Below are 24,487 nucleotides of genomic sequence, written 5' to 3' on the forward strand. Positions count from 1 at the left end.
TTGTCTTTTTACTGCTTCTTTTATTTCTTATATTGTATTTTATCGTATTTATTGAATTTGCATTCCAAAGTAAAATGAAATATAACAAAAGAGGCAGTCAAAACGCAATCAAAAATCAAAATCAATATGTAATGTGGACATGTAACAGACCCCCTGAATGAAGCTCATGGACTGCTGGTAGTGCACAGACCGCAGCCTGGAAACCCCTGAGCTACTGGACAAGTCATACAAAGGTACTTAATGATGCCTGTTTATGTTGCCCAGAACTCTGATTTTTCTCCTGTTAGAAGGTTGATCACCATGACTAAGAATTTATCTAACTCAGACACCTCCGCTCCCCACATTCCAGTTGGAAACAAAAAATAATAATGCATACATAACACTCCAAAATCTAAAATTCAGTTGAAACAACACTTCTAGAATATATCATCTGCTTGGTTACAAAAGTAAAAATGCTCAAAACCAATGTTAAAACTCCTGAGTCTGCAAATGAGAAGAACCATAAGGACTTTAAACTTAATGCATAACATTGCTCTCCCTCCCAGCCCCAAAGTGCAACCCACCCAATCCTTTCCCCCATAGTTCAGACATCAAAGATCAGGTTAGCTTTTATTGCTTATGCCAATCAAATAGAAGATACACACCTGACATCCACCTTTCTCCTAAATGAAAGCATGAGGAGCAGGATATAAGAGAGAAAGAGACAGGGCTTAGATTAAAAGAAATGCAGTTTTGAGATGCTTTTCAAAATGGGAAAGATGCATACACAAGTGCTAATAGCCATAATACGGTGGTTTTCAAAATGTATTCCTAGGAACTCTGGTGTTCCTAAAAAGCTTATCAGTGGTTCCCCAATAAGAACATATATTGAGGTAGAAAACTAGCCAGTGCGCTGCATGAACTAACCACCTCAAGTTTCTCTGAATACACAGAGGTTTCTTGGTGCACAAATGGATATGGGAATCAATGTAGAACATTTCTAACTGCCACCCTTTCCAGTGATTCTGTGATAGTAACAGGACAACCAACAGCTTCCAGTCCTCAAGACGGGTTTTTCCACTGAATGTGAAACAGTGAACTTGCAACATTCCATTCGCCAAGCCACAAACATTTCAAGTTATGATTTGAAGAGTGCAGGAACTCAATTCTGCTCACTCTAGAAGACTCCAGTCATCTCTTTAATTGAGGGGATTAAATGACAGGTGTCAAAATGACTTGTAGCTTGAGGTTGGCTAGGGCTTGCCGATCAGAAGGTCGGCAGTTCGAATCCCCGCGATGGGGTGAGCTCCCGTTGTTCAGTCCCTGCTCCTGCCAACCTTATCAGTTCGAAAGCACGTCAAAGTGCAAGTAGATAAATAGGTACCACTCTGGCGGGAAGGTAAATGGCACTGCTCTGGTTTGCCAGAAGTGGCTTAGTCATGTTGGCCACATGACCCGGAAGCTATACGCCGGCTCCCTCGGCCAATAAAGTGAGATGAGCGCCGCAACCCCACGATTGGACCTAACAGTCAGGGGTCCCTTTACCTTTACTCCTCTCCATATGAAAACTGCTGCATTGGAACAACCCAAAAGGTCCAGACCTATGTCTCTTAACGGGTTCCACAGGAAAGTTCACAAGTAGTTTATGATGATGAACCATCTCCCACATACTGTTTGCCCCCAGCATCTTGCACCAAGCCACCCATTGCCTGCTACAGGAAAGGGCAGCAGTTTAAATAAACATACCTTTAAAAGGAATAAAATAAAATTAACTAATCACAGCCTTTTCTAAAGGTCTCCCATTGTTCTGGGAAACTTTAAGGCAGGAGTGGGAGGACTCCAGAAGGCCAGAGAAGCCCAGACAGCCCACAGGGCAGAAGCAATATTTAGACAGCAGAGCAATGAGTGGAAAATGCGTTTGCTAGAAGGAAGCAGGGGGAGGTCCCAACATCTGCTATGAAGAGGCCACTTCCATCTGCCCAGTCATATGGCAATAATATCATTAATTGTTTACAATGTGCTTTTAATGTGCTAAGTGCTCTATTGTCTTCATCCCGTTTCCCTCCACAATGATCCTACGATGTAGGGCAATACTATCTCTCACCACCTAGGACAGAATGCAACCATTTACTCTCTTCTTTCATTAGACTGCTAAATGCTCCCAGGAAATATTCCCTCCCCCCCCCCCCCCGGCTGGGTAAAAATACCTTATTGCCATGTTTGCCAAGTATCCTATGAGCTGAATCTGGACTGGTGAAAAGTTACACTTTCACAATATCCCAACTGCATAAAGGACCCATGGCAGCAAGATGTAGATGCATACACACATGTGAGAATCACTCCAGAAGCCATCCCATAGATGCTCCCTTCTCCTCCTTCCATGCTGCAGAAGGATGCTGCAGTCCTCAGCAAAAACGTTTTACATTTGAAAAATGCCATAGGAAATGAGGAAATCAAGCAAACGTTTTACATGTGAAATCACAGTGGGATCTCAGCTGAGAATTCCAGTGAAGCCATTGTACCAACCTTGGAAACTGGGACTTGTGACTTCCTGTTACAACCCCAAACAGGCTTTGCTGTTGACCAATTGGACCTCCATGGCTTCCCTCTTATCTCCATCTTTCGGTAGAAACTCAAGCACAAGCTTATTCCACATGCTTAACATGCTGATCAAAGCACAAGGCTTGACCCATTTGGCGTGTGTGCCTTAGTGTGGTACACGTTGTTTGCTCCTGCCTTGTTTGATGATGTTGAATAAGTGGGTCAAGGCCTAATTACACGTTACAGGGGACATGTGGCTGCCACCTCCCCCCCCCCCCGCTCCCCTAGCCTCCCTGGTATTATTTAGTTAAACAAGGCACGCGACCACATTAGGCACAGCATTCTCCCCACTCCCACAAGCAGTAGCCAAAGAAGCGGAGTTTATGTATGGAAAGAAAGAATGGAGGAGGAAATGTGGAGAGTGGGCAGCCACATAATGCCCTGAAACACATAGCTGGGCTCTCAGTCCGGTGAGGACTGCTATGTGGAGAGTCCTTTCTGGAGGCTGAACCCTAAAGTCATTCTGGGGCAGCACTGAAAGCAAGAAGGAAAAGGAGGAACTAACTGCAAGTTTTCATTTACAGTGACTGTATGGCAGCCAGTGATTCCCTGCATGTACTGGGGAAACGAGCTGGAAGCTTATTTGAAGGGCAGAAGAGGAAATCAATATAAACCTAGGATCAGCACGGGATGCAACTTGGAACATCAGACGGTAGGACATCAAAACATGGATTTTGTCCCCCAAATGGTACCCCCTGCTCTCTAAGCCCAGGCATTTAAACTGACCCAACTTATCCTATTAACATCTAACAGAAAGAGCTGGAAACAAGAAAGCAAGAAAGGAGAAGGAAGAATTTGTCCTTTCTTATTTCCCAGCATGGGCATAGATGCTGTGCAGCAGCACAATGGAATAATATGTTTACTACAAAATTAAAATGCATCCCTTAGCTCAGCACCTGGGCAAAAGGTACTTACGTGTTGTTGAGGATTTGGAGGCGTTCCCCTTTCTTGAAAGAAAGATCTGATTCTGTTCGTGATTCATAGTCATAGAGGGCCACGAAGGTGGTGACTCCACCTGCAACAAGACAAGTTCAAGACTCTAGCTGAACACCACTGCATATCAAATTTAGTCAGGGCTCTTGTTGTAAGAGGGGGAATTAATATCTTGAAGCCCCTTTTGAGTACTTTTTACAGTACATACAATTACATGTAAGTAGGGAAGGGCAGCACTGAGGTCAACAGTCCCACCATGGTATATGAAAGTCTTACAAAGATCCCTGTGCAAAGAGTTGTGCATGGGATGGGACTGAAGACCCTGTGGGACTGAAGACACACATCTACTTTGGGGAACACAGCCTTCTTGCCACAACTCCAAAAGGATGTTCATTATACACGCTATAAAAAAGTCTGGAAAAGTTCTACTCATGGTAGGAATCATACTGACCAGCCAGAGGCCCACAGCGCTGAGGAGAGGTAACCATATCAGATGTATTTGAGCCACCAAAGAGTTTTGGTTCTGTGGTAGTTGTTCCAAATACACGACTGGGAGTCCGATGAGTATCTGACACTGTGGTTTTGCTGGGTGTCTGAGAGGCAGAGCAACCACCATGGATATTTTCTGTGGATTCCAGACTGCGCCTCCGTTGACTGGGGTCTTTGGGTTTGCTCTTACTGCTCCCCATGATTCAAGCTACAGGAGAAAAGGACAGCAAACATGAAGCTGTGGCCTGCTCTGAATGAGCAAGTTCTTGGATTCAGGAGGACACAAAACATTATCTCACTTTGTAGGGTTGCAAGATCAAAAACTGAACAATTAAGATTAGGCAGCTGCATTTGGAGAGGTGAACTCTGCTCTGTCAACACTGTTTCAGAACAATTAGATCTCACAACTGGCATGAGAAGATTTTCTTTGGTTGCAAATCCCACCTCTGGCACTACCCACAATGCTTTTTCTTTTTTAAAAAAATTCGTTAACTCATTCCATTCTAAATTTGTTGGAAGATCATTGGGGTGGAAGTTAAAAATTTTGTGGAATAAATAAGAATCCTTGGAAACAGACTGTGGCGGGGTAGACATGTTAGTCAGGTGCAGCAATAACTACATGGTCTTCCTGTTACACCTTAGTCATCACCATATTTGTATGCCGCCTTTCCATAGTTAAAACCATGATTCAAGGCGGCTTACAAGATGAAAAGATCTACATAATTGCAAACAGGACAAAAGTAGTAATAAACAATAAAACACAACAAAAAGTGCACAACCAAATTTCACAATTTCCGAACTAAAAATTAAGAAACGAATTTAAAGAGGAAGAAAAAAGAATATCAGTAATGCAACAAGACCCCCTAAACAATACTCCACCCAAATTAATCATTTTATTGTGGCAGGAGCTTTTTTAGGGGGGACTAGTCCACTGAAGAAGACTAGGGTCAAAATGTGTTTTTGTTCTGTGATACTTCGTGAGTTACATCCGTTCAGTTTCTTGATACTTTGGCAGAATACATTGTTGGTGTTTGCATTCTTTTGCAACTAGATCTTGGAAGATACATATTGTTTGCTTTTAATTGTAATCAGAATTCATAAAATATATTTTTATTTACCATACACATTCACATTGTCACACTGTGACAATTTTTGCTCCCTTTTTTTAAAAAAAATCAAATCTACAGTTGGTTGGGATTCGTTTCCCTTTTTGTACAGCTCAATACAATAAACCATGTATTACTCAAACATCAAATGGAGAGGGGGAATTCTGATCTTGCTCTCCACCTTCAAAGGCCTGTGCAAAGCGGTGCATCTTGACCCAGCACTGAAATGTATACAATGGCTTGGCCAGATGCACGTGTGGGTGTGGGTGTGGGGCTAGAAAAGCCCTCTCACACACAGGATTTACACAGGGCAAATTTCCCATGGTGGTATGACAGCCAACAGGACCGTTCCTGCAGTTCATAAAATCTAGACAGCTCTATAAAGAAGGATTTTTCAAAAGAAGTACAGTGGTACCTCAGGTTAAGTACTTAATTCAGTCTGGAGGTCCGTACTTAACTTGAAACTGTTCTTAACCTGAGGTACCACTTTGGCTAATGGGGCCTCCTGCTGCCGCCACGCCGCCGGAGCATGAATTCTGTTCTCATCCTGAAGCAAAGTTCTTAACCTGAAGCACTATTTCTGGGTTGGCGGAGTCTGTAACCTGAAGCGTATGTAACCTGAGGTACCACTGTATTCCTCTTAGTTTATTTTAAAAGGAACAGGGAATACAAACTGGGGGTGGTGACAGAAACGAATATTATGGTGAGCGTAACGTTTTCAAACTTGGTTGCAGAATTCTTTTTCGCCACAGGACTCTGAGGTCAAAGTGAGAGAGATAAGTTATAAGACCAATGAACCCAGCTAGACAGAGAAGACAGTTCTGTCTGGAGGATTTCAGTCAATAGGGAACGTGAGGCTCTTGATGCTTCATTACTTACACACTGGTTGGGCCGGGATCTCAGTTGCTGAGTGACATGACTACATGTCAGCCCGACTGAAGTAAGAGGGAGGAATTGTCACAGCAAGATTCATAAAGATTAGACCAGTTCCCTGTGTGTGAAGCCATCATCAGGAACGGATGGCAGCCATTTCCCCACTTCGAGATATTAAGGTATCATGTAGCTATTGCTAACCTGTTGTGAGATTTGGGAACTTTGACTTGAAAAGGCACTGTCATTTTCATTTAAGCTTTTCTTAGGCAGAAATAAAGGCTTCCATAAGCTCAGCATACACCACAATGATCACTTTTGTTTGATTAATCTTGGGGCAAGAAGGAGCGAGTCTAGCAAACGGCTTAAATATACAATCCTACACACACTTCTCTGGGAATAAGCTCCGCTGAACGTAGCGGGACAAATGTTGAACGAACACATTTGAGCTACTTGGAGCAAGCAATGAAGTTCAACCCTCACCTCAGCCATTATCTCACTAGAGTAATCATCTCAGATTCCCCTTCACACATTCAGTCAATGCGTGCAGAAGAGGAAAAACTGCAAAGTATAGCACAACCACTAAGAATGTAAGAAGAGACTGCTGGATCAGGCCAATGGCCCATGTAGTCCAACATCCTGTTCCCACAGTGGCTGACTAGATGCCTGTGAGAAACCAGCAAGTGGGACTTGAGCACAAGACCCCTCCCCGCTCCTGTGATTTCCAGCAACTGGTACAACATCGCTCAGCAACAGAGAACACAGTTTACAAAGGGAGGACCCATGTTCAGTTCCATCAACAACAGTAAATAATCTCAGACAAAAGTGCTAAGAGAGACCTTCTGTGCAAGACCCCAATGAACTGCTGGAGTAGTGAGTAAGGTGGACCAACAATCTGGTGTTGCACAGGGCAGCTTCAATATGTTCATACAGGTGGAATGCCAGACCTCTATGCATACCCATGTAGCAATGTAGTCGTGCCTTTCTCATGTTCTGCACAGTCCAGGAGCTGTATTTTTCACTCTATAAGATGCACTTTTTCCCTCCTAAAAAGTCAGGGGAAATGTGTGTGCGTCCTATGGAGCGAATGCAGGCTGCACGGCTATCACAGAAGCCAGAACAGCGAGAGGGATCGCTGCGCAGCGCTCCCTCTCGCTGTTCTAGCTTCTGGCTTAGCTGCGCGAAGCCTCTTCAGGGCACGGGGAGCCTTCATCCCGCTACCCTGAGGAGGCGTTGCGCGGCTATCCCAGAAGCCAGAACAGCGAGAGGGATAGCTGCACAGCGCTCTCACTTGCTGTTCTAGCTTCTGGCTTAGCCCCTCAGTCCCTTCCCCCACCTCCTGCAAGAGCCACGCTCCCTTTAAAGAGCTGCACAGAGTGTGTGTGTGTGGCTCTTGGGGGCTTCTCCCTCTTTGGATAGAAGCCTGCAAGCGCTGCACACACGCTCCACGCAGCTCTTTAAAGGGAGCACTGAGCAGAGCCTGGGATGCATACAGGCTCTGCTCAGCACTCCCTTTAAAGATTTTTTTTTCTTGCATTCCCCCTCTAAAAACTAGGTGTGTCTTATGGTCAGGTGTGTCTTATGGAGCAAAAATAGGGTATTTCTTTATCCAGAGCATTTATTTCTCACTCTTCAACCAGAAAAGTTCCCAGGCACTGGAGGAGGAAGAGGCATGCGGGGGGAGCACACCGCCCCCGGCAGCGCGATCCTGGTGGGGTACTATCACAGCTGCCCCTTCCCACGCTGGGCGCCACCCCCCCACAGGCGGCACACCACGGCCCTGGGATGTGCCCCAGCCCCACCTGCTCTCCACCCCACCCCCCAGTGCCAGAGCATGAAGGTCCACCACTGCTCCCAGGGCAGCTGACCTTTCAATAAAAATAACACAGCCCTTGCCTTCAGAATTACAATCTAAAATGATCAGCAACGCAAAAGGAAATGCAGATGGGGACAGAAGTGGGGGGGGGGAGCAAATTCTTGGATTACTAAAATAACGTGAAGTGTTTTGAACACTTGCAGATTGCCTTTGTTTGAGATTGAAGAAGAATAAACACAGAACTTTCTGCACTGTAAACAAATTATGGAGCGTTCATTCTTGGCTCCTCCAGTGCGTAACAGCCATCAATAGAGTTGTGATTTATTTCATGATTTTGAAAGGCACCTAAGCTAGTAGCTGCTTTCCATATCATGTGACAATTAGAGCTCCTGTGGTGAGCATATCTTAGGTTTTAAATCTGAAGGCACCAACTCAGTGGAAGGCGAGGGAAAGCTCTTGTCTTGAGGAGAAGAAAAAACACAGTGTTTTCAATCACAAAGATTGTACTCACACAGGGCCTTTTTCTGCAGTCTATTCAACACATGAAGGCTAGGGCAGGCCTTCCACTGTGATCCTGTCCTCACTCTTCATCCCTCAGCAAAATGTGTCCAGCCAGTGTCATTTGCAATTAATGGCTTGAGACTCTGGAAAGCCATTGCCAGTCAGAGTCGATAATCCTGGGCTAAAAGGACAATAAGACCTGGTAGCGTCTTGTGATCCTTGCAAAACGTCAACTCCCTTACAAAGTAAACTTTGATTAAAACTATGATTCTTTGAGGCAACCCAAGGTATTGATGGCCTTAGGCTCTGCGTACGCTGTATCTTTAAAGGACATTTGAAACCCGTTCTTTCCCTCAAAGAATTCTGTGCACTGTAATTTGTGAAGGGCTGCTGGGAATTGTAACCATGTGAGGGGTAAACTACACTGCCCAGAATTCTTTGCAGGAAAGACTGTGCTTTGTATGGAGAGTCTCCACCCCCATGTTCAGCCCAGACACTAAGGTCCCACGCCGAGGGCCTTCCAGCGGTTCCCTCACTGCGAGAAGCGAAATTACAGGGAACCAGGCAGAGGGCCTTCTTGGTAGTGGCTCCCACCCTGTGGAACAAGCTCCCATCAGATGTCAAGGAATAAACAGCTACCTGACTTTTAAAAGACTTCTGAAGGCAGCCCTGTTTAGGGAAGTTTTTAATGTTTGATGTTTTATTGTATTTTTAATATTTTGTTGGAAGCTGCCCAGAGTGGCTGGGGAAACCCAGCCAGATGGGCGGGGTATAAATTATATCTTGGATGCAGTTCTACAAAGTCTTGCTGCTGAGCTTTGAATAATAGTAAAGTGCCTTAATACTGATTTTTTAAAAAATGTGCATTTAAGAATATGATCTGGAGGAATATTTTCTTTCTTTCTTTCTCCTTGGTTTTCTTGGATTTATTTCCAGCTCAGGAAACAGACATAGGTGAGAGAAGAGGCTTCAAGGTCAGAGGAAACAACTTAAAGCTCGTTCCCTCAGATTTTCAAAACCTGTTCTGTTTAGCTCAATAATCAGTATATCTAGAATATCAGTCACTTTGGGTAAATGCCAATAGCGGGTTCAGACTTAGGCATGACTGAGGATCTTGCACTAAGCTTCTTTCTCAGATGGGTTACTGCCAAGCCTCAGTTGAAAATGCACTGCTCCGAGAAGACTGAACTCAGCCTTTCCCTCGCTCATGTTTTCAGGGCTCTTGGCACAAAAAATAGGATACAGGAACTGAAAATGAAGCACTGTAGGAATCAAGGAACAAAGGAACAAAAATGGAATCAAGGAACAAAGAATGCAAACTGTAAGAATAACTCTGCTACGTTAGACCAAAGGCACAAACAGCCCAGCATCCTAGTCTCACAGTGGCCAACCAAATTTCGTGAACAGTAACCTAACTACTATAACTCACAGCACTGGTGTGGTGGTAAATTTTAAAGTGCAGGAACACATCATGATGGTTTCCAATGCTATACCCTCTGTTTGTCCCCCCAATATATTCTCAAGGTATGTGTTATAAAAACAGTTTTAAAAATCCACCTTCATTTTGTTTAACATGCCTGCAATTGATTTCACACCTAGTTTGCCAGTGATGTGGATCAAACAAGACTATTAGGTTTTTTTTACACTCTCTCCCGCCATCGTCCCTGCATCTTTATGCCAAGGTGAAGTGGAGTGTAATTGGAAGCAGCCAGCATTCTCAAAAGGCTCGTTTCTGACTGATTAGACATGGCATAATAAGGGAGGCTTTCCTGCAACTGGATTAGTAATGAAGGCGAGCCCAGACTGGCAGAGGCCTCAGGGAAGAGAACTGCAAAGGGACAGAACTGTTTTGAGGCTATTGCTGGAACGGGCTCTGAATTTTCTGCTCTGTGCCCTGATAAACATGGAAATAGGGAAAGTACTAAAAGGCTGCCTAGTATAATCTCCTTCCATGGAGGCATGGCAAGTTATCTGCCACCAACTGACCAACGCTATCCAGGCCACAATATGTCATAAAGGCAGTGAAGGTATCATCTGGAAAAGTGCCTGAAGAAGAAAACATCCCAAAGGAACAAGGCTACATTCTACTGCGGGGGTAGGCAACCTAAGGCCCAGGGGCCAGAAGGCCTTCTCAATCTGGCCCGTGGATGGTCCGGGAATCAGCGTGTTTTTACATGAGTAGAATGTGTGGTTTTATTTAAAATGCATCTCTGGGTTATTTGTGGGGCATAGGAATTTGTTCCTCCTCCCCCCCCCCAAAAAAAATAGTCCGTGGACCGGCCAACAGCTGAAAAAGGTTGCCGACCCCTGTTCTACAGCAGCCTCTAGCCAATCTTACCTGGGGGAAAATTCATTCCTAGTCTCAGATATGAAGAATCAGTTAAGCTCGGAGTATGGACAAAGCACTTTTCCAGACTGAAGACACAGCAAGTAGAAGTTGGGCTGTTTTCTGGCACTCTCTCTCCCCCTCCCTCCCTCTCTCTCTCTGCAAACACCCACTATCCTTTCCTCAATTATGGAAATAGAACTCAAGATCATGCAGGTGTGAGAAAGAAATGTTTCCTGGCCCCAATAGGCCTAAAATGCAAGGCCCTTCACTCCCTATCAAGTTTTCAACAACTTTTAAAGTGTTGAACACTGAGGAGTAGTGGCTGGATAGTTCTGAATGGGCACTAGGAGAAGGGGGATTGGAGACTGACTTGGAAGAAGGGATCCAGTGATCTGGAGAAGCCTGAAACAGCCAGGAGTCAGAGGAAGGAGAAGATGCAGGACTGGACAGTGAAGGACAGTTACCGGAGGGAGACAGACAGAGAGGTCAGGCGGTGTAGAGTCAACGGCTTCCACATCTCCTCCTCCTGACCCCACCCCTCCTGCTCCACTGACTCCCAGGACCAAGAGGGGACTGAGAGGTGCCGGAACTGAGTTCCAGCTGGAAAAAAAGGCCTGTGTTTGGTGCTCCAAAATGCATGTCATTTAGTGTGTAAGCAACTCAAGGCTGATTTTTAAAAGCCATCATTATCATCATTTTTTAGAGGAGGGTCTCCATATTTTTGAACTGGCAGTATGAATTTAGAGAGAGAAAATACTCACATACGCTGTCACCTGACAGAGCTTTCTGTGGCGGACAGGGTGGCAGACAAATCAATCAGCGCAGCTCTCCTGGAATCTACAAAAGAGAAAAACATGGAATGTTGGCTAAGAATTCACAAAAAACAAACAACATCTGACTACATGACTTATAGCACCACCCTGAACGTGTGAGGTTGAAATTAAGTCAGAGTTATTTCAATGGGACTTACTTCCAAGCAAGTGCACCACTGTGTGTTGAAAGCAAGCCCCACTTGTCCAATGGGAGATTAAGGTCAAGGTCAAGGGATCCCTGACTCTGGGGTTGCAGTGCTCATCTCGCTTAATTGGCCAAGGGAGTCGGCGTACAGCTTCCGGGTCATGTGGCCAGCATGACTAAGCCGCTTCTGGCGAACCAGAGTAGTGCACGGAAACGCCGTTTACCTTCCCGCCGGAGTGGTTCCTATTTATCTACTTGCACTTTGATGTGCTTTCAAACTGCTAGGTGGGCAGGAGCTGGGACCGAGCAACAGGAGCTCACCCCGTCACGGGGATTCGAACCGCCGACCTTCTGATCGGCAAGTCCTAGGCTCTGTGGTTTAACCCACAGCGCCACCCACGTCCCTTTTATGGGGGATTACTCCCTAGTAAATGTACTTATTTATTTAATCAATTTATATTGTGCTTACTGGAACGAAATATCTTTAAGCCGTTTGCAAAAGACAATCTAAAATATTCACTAAAAACACACGCACAATAAAAGCAAACGTTAAAAAGCAAGGCTTGCATCTAAACCACGTTTCATTAATAGAATGTTGAAAGTAGTGTGCTTACACTTGGGTACATCTTTTTCTTAATGCCAAGAAGCTGTGGGGGAGCAATGCAGCTCACTGTATCTTAAGGTCCCTAAATTCACTGATTCCAATGAGCCTACTCAGAGTATGATAAATTTTAGATGTCATGCATTAAAACATGGTGAAATAAGTTGGGGGTTTTTTTAAGTGCACAAAATAATGATGGGGAAAAGACTTTTGCCGCTTATCAGGAGCGTTAACAATGCTATCATCCATTAAGATCCCCATGACACTCACACAACCTTGTTTCATTCAACGTTCATGACAGCAATAAAAATTATTCTCCTGTTTTATTTCAAATGTTTCTTAGCAGCCGTACGGGTCCCATTCGGAATGGAAAGGCAGGAAATGTTTTAGTCAAAAATATCTGGAAGTGATAGAAGCAATTTTTACTGGAAAAACATCGTGTCCATACATGAGCAGAACTATATGGAGGAAATACTTTGGGATGTCACACTATAAAATATCGCACTATTATTGCTCTCAATGTATCAAATAAATAGTCTTGAACGCCACTCCCATCCCCAAATTGTTCCCAAATTGGCCTAAATCTGCAATTTATATTAGTTTTAAAACAGCTGCCTGACACATTCCACTTTACAGCAACCTATTTATTGAACATTCAACCTGATTTGCTTGCACAAAGCTTACACAGAGGTTAGATTATATCCAGTCTTCGAGCATTTGTTCTGATTTATTTGTGGCGCAGTTGTAGGACAATGAGCATTTATCGTGATTTGCTTTTGGGATGGTTTCCCATTAATCATTTGTTGATCCCACACTTTTCAATGCATTTCTCTGTGGCTTTTTAAAAGTGGATTTGTTGCACCAGGGTGATAGAGCGCATTAATTCACTTTAATTGCAACAAACCTAAATCCCTCCTGCAAAACAAGGACAGTCTGGAGGCACCCTTAAAGGAAATCAGCATAGTACTAAATCTGGCATAAAAGCACAACACAGGCTCCTTGTGAGCCTTCTTTTGTAGATCGTTGAAAATGGGTGGAGGCAGCAGATTGCCTTTCTGATCTGTCATGTGTGAAGAAGGGACAATTCTCTGCTCCACTTCACCAAGTCAACGGGGCAAGAAAAAAGAGGTGGTGGCTGCTGGCAGCCCAAGGCTATCAACCAAGCTTATACTGCAGAGCACTTGATGAGGAAAGAATCCTATGTTTATCCAGAGCCCAGAGGGTATCCAGACAGACAGACAGACAAAATACACAGTTATAAAATATGGATACTAGCCAGGGCAACATTCTTAAAGTGCTTTTGCTGCATTTAATGGGTTCTTCCTTGTACATATCTACCTGCACCTGGGAATCAGAGTGTGTGCTTCTTGAACTGAGGAGTCCCCATCACACTCGTCAAACCCATCAAACCCCCTTACCCAGCCTGATAGCAAGAGTAAGGAATAGGGGAGATCTGTTGTCTTCATGCCCTCTTGTGGGTTTTCTAAAATCATCTGGCTGGCCACCAACTAAAGAACAACAGGATCACAGCACATGCTTTTATTAGTTACATACCTTACCATTTGCTAGATGGCATCTGCTAATCCTGTTTTTATTTTAAAACGGACTGTATGTTTGAAACCTTTTTCATCTTGCCGTGTCTGGAAAGTTATAATTGTTTGATTAACACTAATCTGAAATTTCGAAAAGTACCGTATTTTTCACTCCATAGTGTGCACTTTTTTCTACCTAAATAGTAAGGGGAAATGTCTGTGCATCTTATGGAGCGAATGCATGGTCCCTGGAGCCAAATTGCCCAGGGCGAAAAGCAGATCATGCTTTTTTTGTTTAGAAAGAGGGAAGTGTGTGTTGAAACAAATCCTCAGGCGATCGGGACCGAGATAAGGGACGCTAGCAATAAAGGAGGCTGCCTGGGAGGGGGGAGGTAAAGCCCATGGATCCTCAGGATTTTTGCATTGGGTCACCCCAAATTTACCATCAGATCACACAGCATGTCCATGACTATAGCCTGCACCAAAAAAATAACGCATCCACTGTTTCATGGGGCCGCAATAGTGCAAAAACATGGTTACAAAGCATGGATCCACATGGATTCTCAGGATTTTTGCATTGGGCTACCCCAAATTCACAGTCAAATCACATGTCTGTAGCTGCAGCATGAACCACAAAAATCATACATCCACAGTTTCGTTCAGAATATTTTTTTTCTTGTTTTCCTCCTCTAAAAACTAGGTGCGTCTTATGGTCAGGTGCGTCTTATGGAGTGAAAATTATGGTAACTAACATTAATCATCATCTTGACTGTATCAGCCACCTGAAGTCAACAGAGGGTTTTTTTTAACCCCACAAACCTTTAATAAGAAGCGATGAGAGGTTAGAGTTAGAAAAATTGCATCTTCTTTGGAATCTATAAAGCATAGTACCTAAAAAGACCTATACATCACAACAACTCTGGTTTGAATCTCGCCTCCATCATGAATTTACCACTTTCAGCCTCAGTCCCCCACCTGCAACAATATCTGCCTAACTTACAGGGCTATTGTAATTTTACTACAAGTTTACGATGTGCTTTGAACACCCACAAGTATTGTTAAAGCAGAAAGTTTCATGGCACAGACCTTGTCTTCACAGCACAAATGGTACCAAGTTTGTCTCTTCCGACTATCTTTCTAGGGATATTCAATGGAGCCCGTCCCTCAAAGTGGTGGCTGCTGGCCCACCTAATAATATCTGCCCTCAAACCTCCTTCTTAAGTCACCCTTCCCTCAGGACCAGTCAAGCTGGGTTGGCACACTGATTTTGCAAGGCCATAGGCCTAGAAGTGCAAAGAGAATGCAGAAGGGTTGCTAGGCAACTGCCCAGCTTAAAATTTCATCCCTTTCCTGGGCTTAAAGTCAGGCTTCATACTGGACTGAAGGCTTTGGCAGCCTTTTTCTTCCTCGATAGAATAGCAGGGAAGGAGGAAAGCATTTATTACAGTACCTTCCTGCCTGTCCAAACATGTCAAGGAAAACGGCAAAAAGACAGAGCATGAGGATAAGTAGAGAAAGAAGGGAAAGCCTTATCTGGGGCTGGGCTGCAAGCCCATTACCTTGAGGGGGGGGGGAATGAAGGTAAATTGAAGGTGGTTATGCAAACCTATTTCTCATATCCGTATGGAGTATCTAGATCTTGAGAAATTTGTTGAAGCCAGTCAGCCACAGAGCAGAACAAGCAACCTTCTGCAGTTGCTACCATAGGCAGCCCCTGAGGAAAAGAAAGCAGGAACCAATGCTTATACAGGAATTGTGGTTCTACCTCCTTCTGCAGAGTGCTCTCAAGACACCGCCAGCTTTTTTTGTTCCAGTCCCTGTTGTGGGAGATTAGAGCCAAATCTAACAAATGCATATTCTTGCTAGTTAGCATGAGAAGGGGTTAATACCACAGAGCTGTACTGCTGATAGGCAGGTACTCAGGCCACAGAATTACAATTGGTAGAGAGGGCTCTGTGTGGTGTCATTTCCCCTCCTCTTCTGGAAAGCAAGGAGCATATAGTACTTCCTTTTCTCTCTCTTCCTTTGACCATCGTTGGATGCAGACATGACTCTGTTCACTCCATCTTTAGGTACATGCCTGTAGCTGGTTATAATTAAATATAAGTATTGCTTATATTTGCTTATATATATCATTGTTGAGAACCAATACATGATTATAAAGTCAGTAAATCTTACTTTTAAACTTACTTTAGAAGTTGTTGCCTGATTCTTTCTTAAGCAGGGTAAGAACAGGGAGGCCAGCTTACTTTATAGCTGGACTTACTCAAAACAAGGCTTTTCAGCCTAATTCCTATGTTTTAAATTTTGCTGCAATGATAATATTTTAAAACTCTGCTCAGCACACACAGGTGGGGGAATGAGTGCAGCTGGTGGGATTTGCATGCCCCAAAACATAAGGGAATAAATGAGTTTGGTCTCCCGAGTGCCTAAAACAGAGGTGGGGAACTACATCTGGCTGAATTCTCAATTCCATCTTTCCCCACAGGTCAGGTTTGACAGGTGGCTGGGGCTGCTCACCTATCAATCCCCTCACAATGGTGTCAGGTGACCTATTTTGGCCCTGTGCAGTGTACAGTGCTTTGAAGCCCCGACAGTCGGGGCTTCAAAGCACCGTGCACCACTTTCTGTGAGCACTGCTGATCAGCTGATTGTCAGTACTTGCAAAGTACTGTGGGGTGCTGTGCACACAGCCTTGGAGGCACCACCAATTAGCAAATCCACAATTTTACCTGACCCACAACCGATGTCAGGTGTAGGGCAGGGTGGCCTGGCCTGGCCTAAACAGCCTCATGGGCCAAAAATGGATGCCTGGTGAGCCTAATTATGCCCCACCCTTGGCATAGAAGAACTGACGCTCGATTCTAAGGCTGGGAACAGTGACTACAGAGTATTTGTGTTCACACTTGTTAACAATTAATATACATACCTGCTAAACTGCCACATTTAGCTATAAAAATCACATTAGGCAGCTGGAATACTTTTAGTTTCTTCAGGCCCCTGTCTATAAGCTCTTTACATTTCTAATTTTTCCGAACAGATAACACCTTTATTTGGGGGAAGCGGAGGAAAATGAGGCCAGATATTAAGTTTGGATTTTGGCAGGAGAAGCAAGTACCCTTTTAATGAAATACCCTCCTATCAAAAACAACAACGGCGCAAATTATGAAGTGATACAGTATCCCAATAAAGGGCACTAATGAGATGGGCTACACTTTGCACAAATTGTTCCCAGGACACACACACAGCTGAATACTCCCGTGGGGAGCAAATAGCTAATATATTATACCCATTAGATGTGTCCTGGTGGGGGAAAAGAAATATTACACTCAGACATTTGTTTAAAACTGGTAACCTTGCACAATGATTATACACTGCAGTACTGCTTTAGTTTGTGATGTCAATCCTTCTTCCACCAGTGATTCCCTGCAATTTTAAAAGTGTGCTTGATTAGGAAAATAAGCAGTATTTGACTGACAGCACTTTAAGAGGATGGGTTATAATTTGTACTTGACTAATATTTCCCTAGAAATAATTGTACTGCATAAAGACAGGCATTTGAATTAAGTGTTTCCACTAAGGGCTGCAGTACATACAAATGAGGCCTTCCCTGTCCCCTTTTGTGCTATTGCAATTGACTTTTGAATAAAGGTCATGTCTTAAATATTTGGAGCTGGGGTTGTTGTTTTTTACCTGTGGTGCTGGGGGGAGGGCTACAACGTCAACTCCTGTTTTCATCTATATCACTGGCAAAATAGTTTGATTGTGAGTATCTAGAAAGTGGCACAATTTTTATGGATATTTAACCCCCAAAACGCTAAGACATGAGACTCCAACTCCCAGCTCTAGGCAGCAAAGTCCAACAATGTAGTATGGAGGGGACTACATTGGCCACCCCTTGCTTAGAATGTCAGACTAAGACAGGGGAGACCCCAATTCAAACCCTCATGCAGCCATGAGGCTCATTAGGGTGACCTTGTGCCAGTCACCAAATCTCAATCTAACCCATAATCACAAGAATCTTGTCTCTTGGAGGAAAGGATAAATATTGTTCAAATTAATAAATAAACATATAAAGTTCTAGTATTATGCCACTCTAAGGAACAGTGTGGACAAATGGATTTCCATCTTTTCATACTCTACATGGTTTATAATTGTATAAATCTCTATTACAATTTCATCAGCACCACAAAATACTAGCAGCAAGGAGGTGGGATTGTAAAACACGGTAAGCCTAGCAGCACCTTATTTTTAATGGGAAAGAGAGTGATTTCCTGCTTCTGCACCCTCCTGTTCTGATACTGAATAGCCAAGGATTTATTACAAATGTCCCAGTAAACTCATTATTTGAATTTTTAGAGCACAGCTGACCAGCTTACAGAAAGAGAGTTTGTGCTTGGAAAACCCAGGAGCTAACTATTTCCCCTCCCTATGGCAGTTTTTAAGCAGTGGGGGATGTTCTGCATAAGCTGAGACATGCATCTTCTCTCTCTCTGAAGGTAAAATAACAAGGCAGACCTTTGCAACTGGTCTCTCACTGCTGTCTGCTACCCACCCTCTACCAAAGCAATTAAAAACAAGACAGTCAGCTGTAAAATGCAGCTTAGACAGTACCAGAGCACAGACAATATCTCTTTCTCTCCCTCCTAACAATATCCTGGTTTGATCCAGGATAAGTCTTTGAAAGCTTTAGCACTCTTAATTTGGATGAGCCAATGGATGAGCAAACAGAGTGCCAACATGGAAAGAAAAAGAAGGGGGGGTACAAGGGAGTTAGACCCCTTGAAAGGGTCCAAGAAGTCTGTTCACATTCTGCTTATCATTACTGCGACAGTTGTCCCCAACCTAGTGCCTTCCAGATGTTTTGGACTACTACTCCCATCAACCCCAGCCACCATGAGATCTCCCTGAGATGATGGGAGTTGTAGTCCAAAACATCTGAAGGACTGAGGATGGCTGTTCTGTAGGAACTGTGTTGGGATCAAATCTGCAACCTTCCCATTATCAGCACCATGATCTAACCAGCTGAGCTGCTTTTCACGGGCAAATCGAGGAAATTGCTCCCAGGTTTCTTTGTCTGTTCTGTCTATGAAAATGGCTGGTTTCACCTCCTCTTTTCTCACACAACTGCAGGTCCAGCTGCCAAAAAGAGAAGAAGGTAGTGGGGGAAAGCCAAGGTGGTGCTTTCCTTGTTTCCTCAGACATGAAGCAGGTGGTTATGATGAAGTATGCTGGGTGAGTGAAACTGCAGGAGTCGTTTCTCCTCGCCCAGAGCACAGGTCAAAAGCCAGGGCTGCAAGGGGAATGTTCTGCTCCAAGTAACCTGCAGTTGCAGTCAGAACTGGAGTCCACTACAGATGCAAAGCATCTTTAAGGAAAACAGCACAAAAGCTAAAGCACTCAAAGGATTCATTAAACCAGTGATTTGCTAAACTGAGAGGCAGATCCCCATTGGAGGCACAGTCATGCTTTGGTTCTCGAACAGAATCCATTCTGGAAGTCTGTACTGCAGTGGTACCTATTTATCTACTTGCACTTTGACGTGCTTTTGAACTGCTAGGTTGGCAGGAGCAGGGACCAAGCAATGGGAGCTCACCCCGTCACAGGGATTCAAACCGCCGACCTTCTGATCGGCAAGTCCTAGGCTCTGTGGTTTAACCCACAGTGCCACCCATGTCCCACCTATTTTAAATGGAGTTATACGCAAATGCTACCAAACGCCACTAAAAAACCCCATGACATGATAATATGCTTCCTCCCATGCGGAAAGCTGAGCTAGCGCATTGCCTGCAATAAGGCTGGAAGATCACCCTCCCGCAATTTGTACATCTTACCACAATTTCCTGCCCTGGCCTTCCCGTGGGATACAAACCAAGAGAGCTGGCGAGAGGAGCAAAAAGCCAGCCCAGTCACTTAGCACCTCCCTTGATGCAGACAGACCACATCAATGGCTGCAGCCCAAGGACACCCAGCTGCAGTGAAGTGTTCATTCAGTTCTGTCTGGGAGACGCTCTTGATTGACTGTCGTCTGCTGCTAGCATATAAGAGAATGCTTGTTGCGCCCGAATATCTCAAGGCTAGATCGATATCAATGCAGTTTTAACAGTATGAGTTTATTTTTATTTTTTAAGCACACACACACACACCATGGAAGGGAGGAAGGGAAATAAAGCTAGCCTTTCATCTGTGTTTCACAATGGGAGACAGTGGTGGAAGGAGGGAGATACAAAAAAAGGGGGGGGGACGCCACACCAAAAATATGAGTTATTTGCACAAAGTCTTTAAGGAAATAAAGTCTACAAGGATGATTAATCAGTGGTCAGGAAGTCTGGCTCGTAACATAGCATAATTATCTTCACGGTGCTCTGAATTTTATAACATAATCCTCTGCCCCACGAAAACCATAAGGAACCCGAATGCATTTTTAAATGTGTGAAAGCTAAAATTCAGTGCCGCCCCCCACCTCTCGTGCCCCATTCTACAGCATTTTTGTGGCGGCGCTCAGTGCGACTGAACCAGTCACACTACCCTAAAACGGCCTGTGCCCCTCCTCCCATGTGTGCCCCATGACCTCTGCAAATCTGGAGGGAACCCCAGTACAGATTTAGGGGACACACAAGGGGAGGAGGGTGATAGCCCCTTTGCACTAGTGATAATCCTTGCACTGACAGGACCCTGACTTAGTGCTGCATTAGTTAGCCATGTTCAAATATATAAAAGGATGTCACATAGAGGAGGGAGAAAGGTTGTTTTCGCTGCTCCAGAGAAGCGGACACGGAGTAATGGTTCCAAACTACAAGAAAAAAGATTCCACCTAAACATTAGGAAGAACTTCCTGACAGTAAGAGCTGTTCGACAGTGGAATTTGCTGCCAAGGAGTGTGGTGGAGTCTCCTTCTTTGGAGGTCTTTAAGCAGAGGCTTGACAACCATCTGTCAGGAGTGCTCTGATGGTGTTTCTTGCTTGGCAGGGGGTTGGACTCGATGGCCCTTGTGGTCTCTTCCAATTCTATGATTCTATGATTCTATGATTCTATGCATTGAATACAATCCATAGTCCATAATAGTGCTTTTAATGTGTGAATGTGCCTAACTGGGGCCTATTTTGTGATATTTGCAGGCCAATCTTTCAATTCTGCCTGTAGACAGCCAGCCAACCTTGTCATCCTATAGAAGCAAGCACCATGATATACCTCTGCCAGAAAGTTTAAGATCACAGATGGCATTTGTTCAAGCACACGCAAGCATATTTGCATCCCCGTCCAAATCTCAGCAGCTTAATTTGAAGCGAGACCTTGCAGGTGAAAGATTACAGAGAGAAAGAATGGATGATTTAAAACAAATATCAGAGCATTGACTCCCTTACCACAGAGAGGAAAAAGACAAAAAAAAGCAAAGGAAAAGGCTTTTTTACTAGGAAAAAGACAGCAGACAGCCTTTCAAAAGAGCAAATCAACTTAGTTTGGCCAGGAAAGCCTTGAAGAAACAAACATCTTGAGGCCTGTCTCTACGATTAGATGGCAAACAGGAGTTTTGGATGTTACTGTACAAACCACCCATGGTCATTCTGGGGCATTAGAGAAACAATCCTGCTGTCACTACCGGTTGTATTTTGACTTGGTGAGCAAGACATGAGCTACTTGCTAAGACAGGAAACATTCCTTGCAAGAGATCTGTAAACAGACACACACACACTGGTACCTCGGTTTAAGAACAGCCCTGTTTAAGAACGATTTGGGTTACGAACTTCCACAAAACCAGAAGTTTACCTCAGTCTACGAACTTTACCTCAGTCTAAGAATGGAAACCCAATGGTGGAAGGGCACCAGTAGTGGGAGGCCTCATTAGGGAAAGCGTGCCTCAGTTTCAGAACAGTTTTGGTTTAAGAATGGACTTCCGGAACGGATTAAATTCGTAATCTAAGTTACCACTGTGTATATAAAATAAAATAAAAAACTAGGCCAGGACAGGACTATGAAGATAGGAGCAGAAGAAGGTAGAGCTGAAGCCGGTCTCTCCTCTAGAAAATATCAATATTGGGCATTCTATAACCATGGCACTCTCAGACACCTCCTTTGGTCAGCCCTATGTCTCCCACAGAAGCCAGCCAAATGGCCTTGGAAAACTGAACGGCAGGGCATGAGGTACACTGCTTTTGAACATGGAGGTTTTGATTCAGCTATCCCAGCTGACAGGAAGAGTTTCCGCACAGGCAGAGGTCCCAGTGGGTACAGCTCAGGGAAGAAGTGGCTGGAGCAGCTTAGTGGGACTTTCCAAAAGCAGCAAATTTCCCCACCCCTGCCCTCGGAAACTCAGCGTTCCCTATTTTAACCCACAAGTCAACTCCATGTTGGTGACATAACCTTGAGTGATCGAAAAATACCTGATCCTCTTCTCCGCCGCCAGCCTCACCTGCTTTCTAATCCGGCACTGTCTAGACATGTTACTTCCTTCTTCAATTCCATGCTGTCATCAACAGCTGTGTGCGTATGTATATGCTTGGAGTTTGTGTTTTTCCTTCATTAAGGGTTTGTGCCACAGAAAGCTGCTTCTCCTTAATTATCTTTAGCACCCTACTGACCCATTCCTGACCCCCTACGCAGAGCAGCAGCTTAAGTTTTGGGAAGAACCAATTACATTAAAAAAAATAAATAACCTGCCAGTGACAATGGCTGTCAAGCTCCACATTCCAACTCCCTAGTGCCCCACTGCGTGGGCATGAAACCCATTCCCACACTTCTGAGCCACAGTAAAAAAAAACCAGATACCACATTTTCTGCCTGCAGAAACTGCTGCACGCGAGGCAGTAGCCTGGAGTGCTTTGAGTCTGCCCAGATGCGACGCCAAAGGAAGTGAGGAGATGGGGCAGGTGGCAGAAGGGAAGGAATAAGGGAAGAACCCTTCCTTTCAGAGGAACTGCTTATATATTAACTTTCATTTGTGCTGTTCAGATAAATCACTGAAGCTGTCGTAACACCAAGGGCCTTTCCTGACTGTCACTCTTTTTGAGCGGGATTCAAACGTAGGCTTGCATATTTCACAAAGTGAAAATCTGGACATAAAAGTTGTTGAGCTTTGCTTTGAGGTGGGGTGGGCAAAGTTGTTGAGCTTTTTCTGTGAAATCTTGAGCTATTATAAAGAAAATCCTCCCAAAAAATCAACCCTTCCAACGTGGGTTGCCATACACCCAGGTTTCCCCAGACATTTTTACCAATCTTCGGAAATTCTGCCCAGATGCTGTTTCCAATGGACAAATCCCAGATACATCTGGGAAATCCCAGACATATGGCAGACCTATTCAAACACCAGCAAATTCAGGTTGCACAATTGTAGGAGGTAGGGTGGTCCTGCACAGAAAACCACCTTTTCCAAAGATCGTGGTGTGTTTTTATTTTTTTTGTAATAAGGAAAGTGACAGGGAAATGCAATGGATAGTGTAGGAGAACACTAGCTTTGATGCAACTGTCGTCTAACCTCCTCACAAACAAAGCAAAAGGAATGCTCATTAAAGTGCCAACATTGCCTACAAACAAAACAGGATGTATAATAGACAAGTTGTCTGGAAGCGCTCCGAAGTCAAACTAATTGCCTACCTAGCGCAGATATTCACTGCATACACACAGTACATTTAAAGTCCACTGGTTCCCCAAAATAATTACAGGAAATGTAGTTTGTTAATGGTGTTGGAAACTGTAGCTGCACGAGGGTAAACTACAGCTCTCAGTTGTCTTTGGAGAAAGTAATTTGCTTCACAGCTATTGCCTACTCTGACTGAAAGCAGTTCTCGAAGGTCTCAGGCAAAAAGGTTTTGCCAGAATGTCCTTTTTTACTGAAGATGGCAGGGTCTGACCCCAATATCTTCTACAATCAAAGCTTGTGTCCTCCGACTGGATTGCAGTCCCAAGGAACACATTTTTTGAAAAGGGAGATGCATTCATTGCTGTGCTCAGGATTCAGTGACCTAAAGCTAGGGGAACGGACAATATTTCTATCAGCTGAGCTGTGGGAATCATGCACAGGTTGGTGTCTCTCAGACTACTTTGCACATGACAAGAAGCATTTACCAATAGACTCAGGGCTTCCAAGCACACAAAGAAGGCATGCACTGAGCCACATGGAAGATTCATGTGCAAGGAACAAATATTTCCTGGAATCAAGAACCACAAAAGCATACATTTTGCTTAAGACAGCACATCAGGGAGAAGGTCAACTTTTTGTGTTCAGGGAGTTGTTTTGTTTTTCCCTGTGCACAAGGGAGCGGTTCAAGACGTGAGCTTTCTACCTGCTCTTTGAAGTGGTACAAGTAAAAAGAAACTGCAGCATGCTGATCTGTGTCTGAACCTGCTCTTGGGATTGCTGCATTTTTCAGTTGAAGAGGAATCAAGCAAATTTTAAGAAATTGCTTCTTGACTGACAATGATGCGGAAAATTCTGTGCCAGCTTACATACCAGGCAGGATGTAAGCTTGTGAAGCAGCGTTTCCCCCCTTTTCTTGACACATTTCTGAAGCTGGAAAACAAGGACTATGTATTGGGGAAAACATTTTGGTTTAAAGGTAGAAAGGCTCAGTCCCAACCACCTAAAATGGACACGACACAGAGTTATAAATGTTTGGATTCTCTGGGCAGAGTGGAATTTGTAGGAACCAGAAAATAAGGAAACGTGAACTGCAGCTGCAATAAAAATTTGAGGAACATTAATATCCCCTACCACATACAAGCACTTAGGCAAGAAGAATCCTTCAGAACACCTGCATTTTTGAAAGTCACCGGTGA

The 24,487-nt window shown here is 44.2% G+C and overlaps 1 protein-coding gene across 2 annotated transcripts in view; it reads right to left on the bottom strand.

Moving 5' to 3' along the window:
• The window catches only part of SRC (SRC proto-oncogene, non-receptor tyrosine kinase), a 90,397-nt gene that overhangs the window by 28,623 nt on the left and 37,287 nt on the right, over positions 1 to 24,487 (bottom strand). The window contains exons 2-5 of one of the 2 annotated variants that reach the window (XM_081867777.1): positions 11,386 to 11,461; positions 3,965 to 4,210; positions 3,496 to 3,595; positions 645 to 662 (exon numbers count right to left, since the gene is read on the bottom strand). In XM_081867777.1, the coding sequence (XP_081723903.1) occupies positions 645 to 662; positions 3,496 to 3,595; positions 3,965 to 4,202 (356 nt within the window). In that variant the 5' untranslated portion in view covers positions 4,203 to 4,210; positions 11,386 to 11,461. The remainder of the gene's footprint in view (positions 1 to 644; positions 663 to 3,495; positions 3,596 to 3,964; positions 4,211 to 11,385; positions 11,462 to 24,487) is intronic. The other variant, XM_081867778.1, reaches the window with a different exon arrangement.

The sequence above is a fragment of the Podarcis erhardii genome, assembly GCF_964252035.2.
Source record: "Podarcis erhardii genome assembly, chromosome: 6".
Taxonomy (NCBI): Eukaryota; Metazoa; Chordata; class Lepidosauria; order Squamata; family Lacertidae; genus Podarcis; species Podarcis erhardii.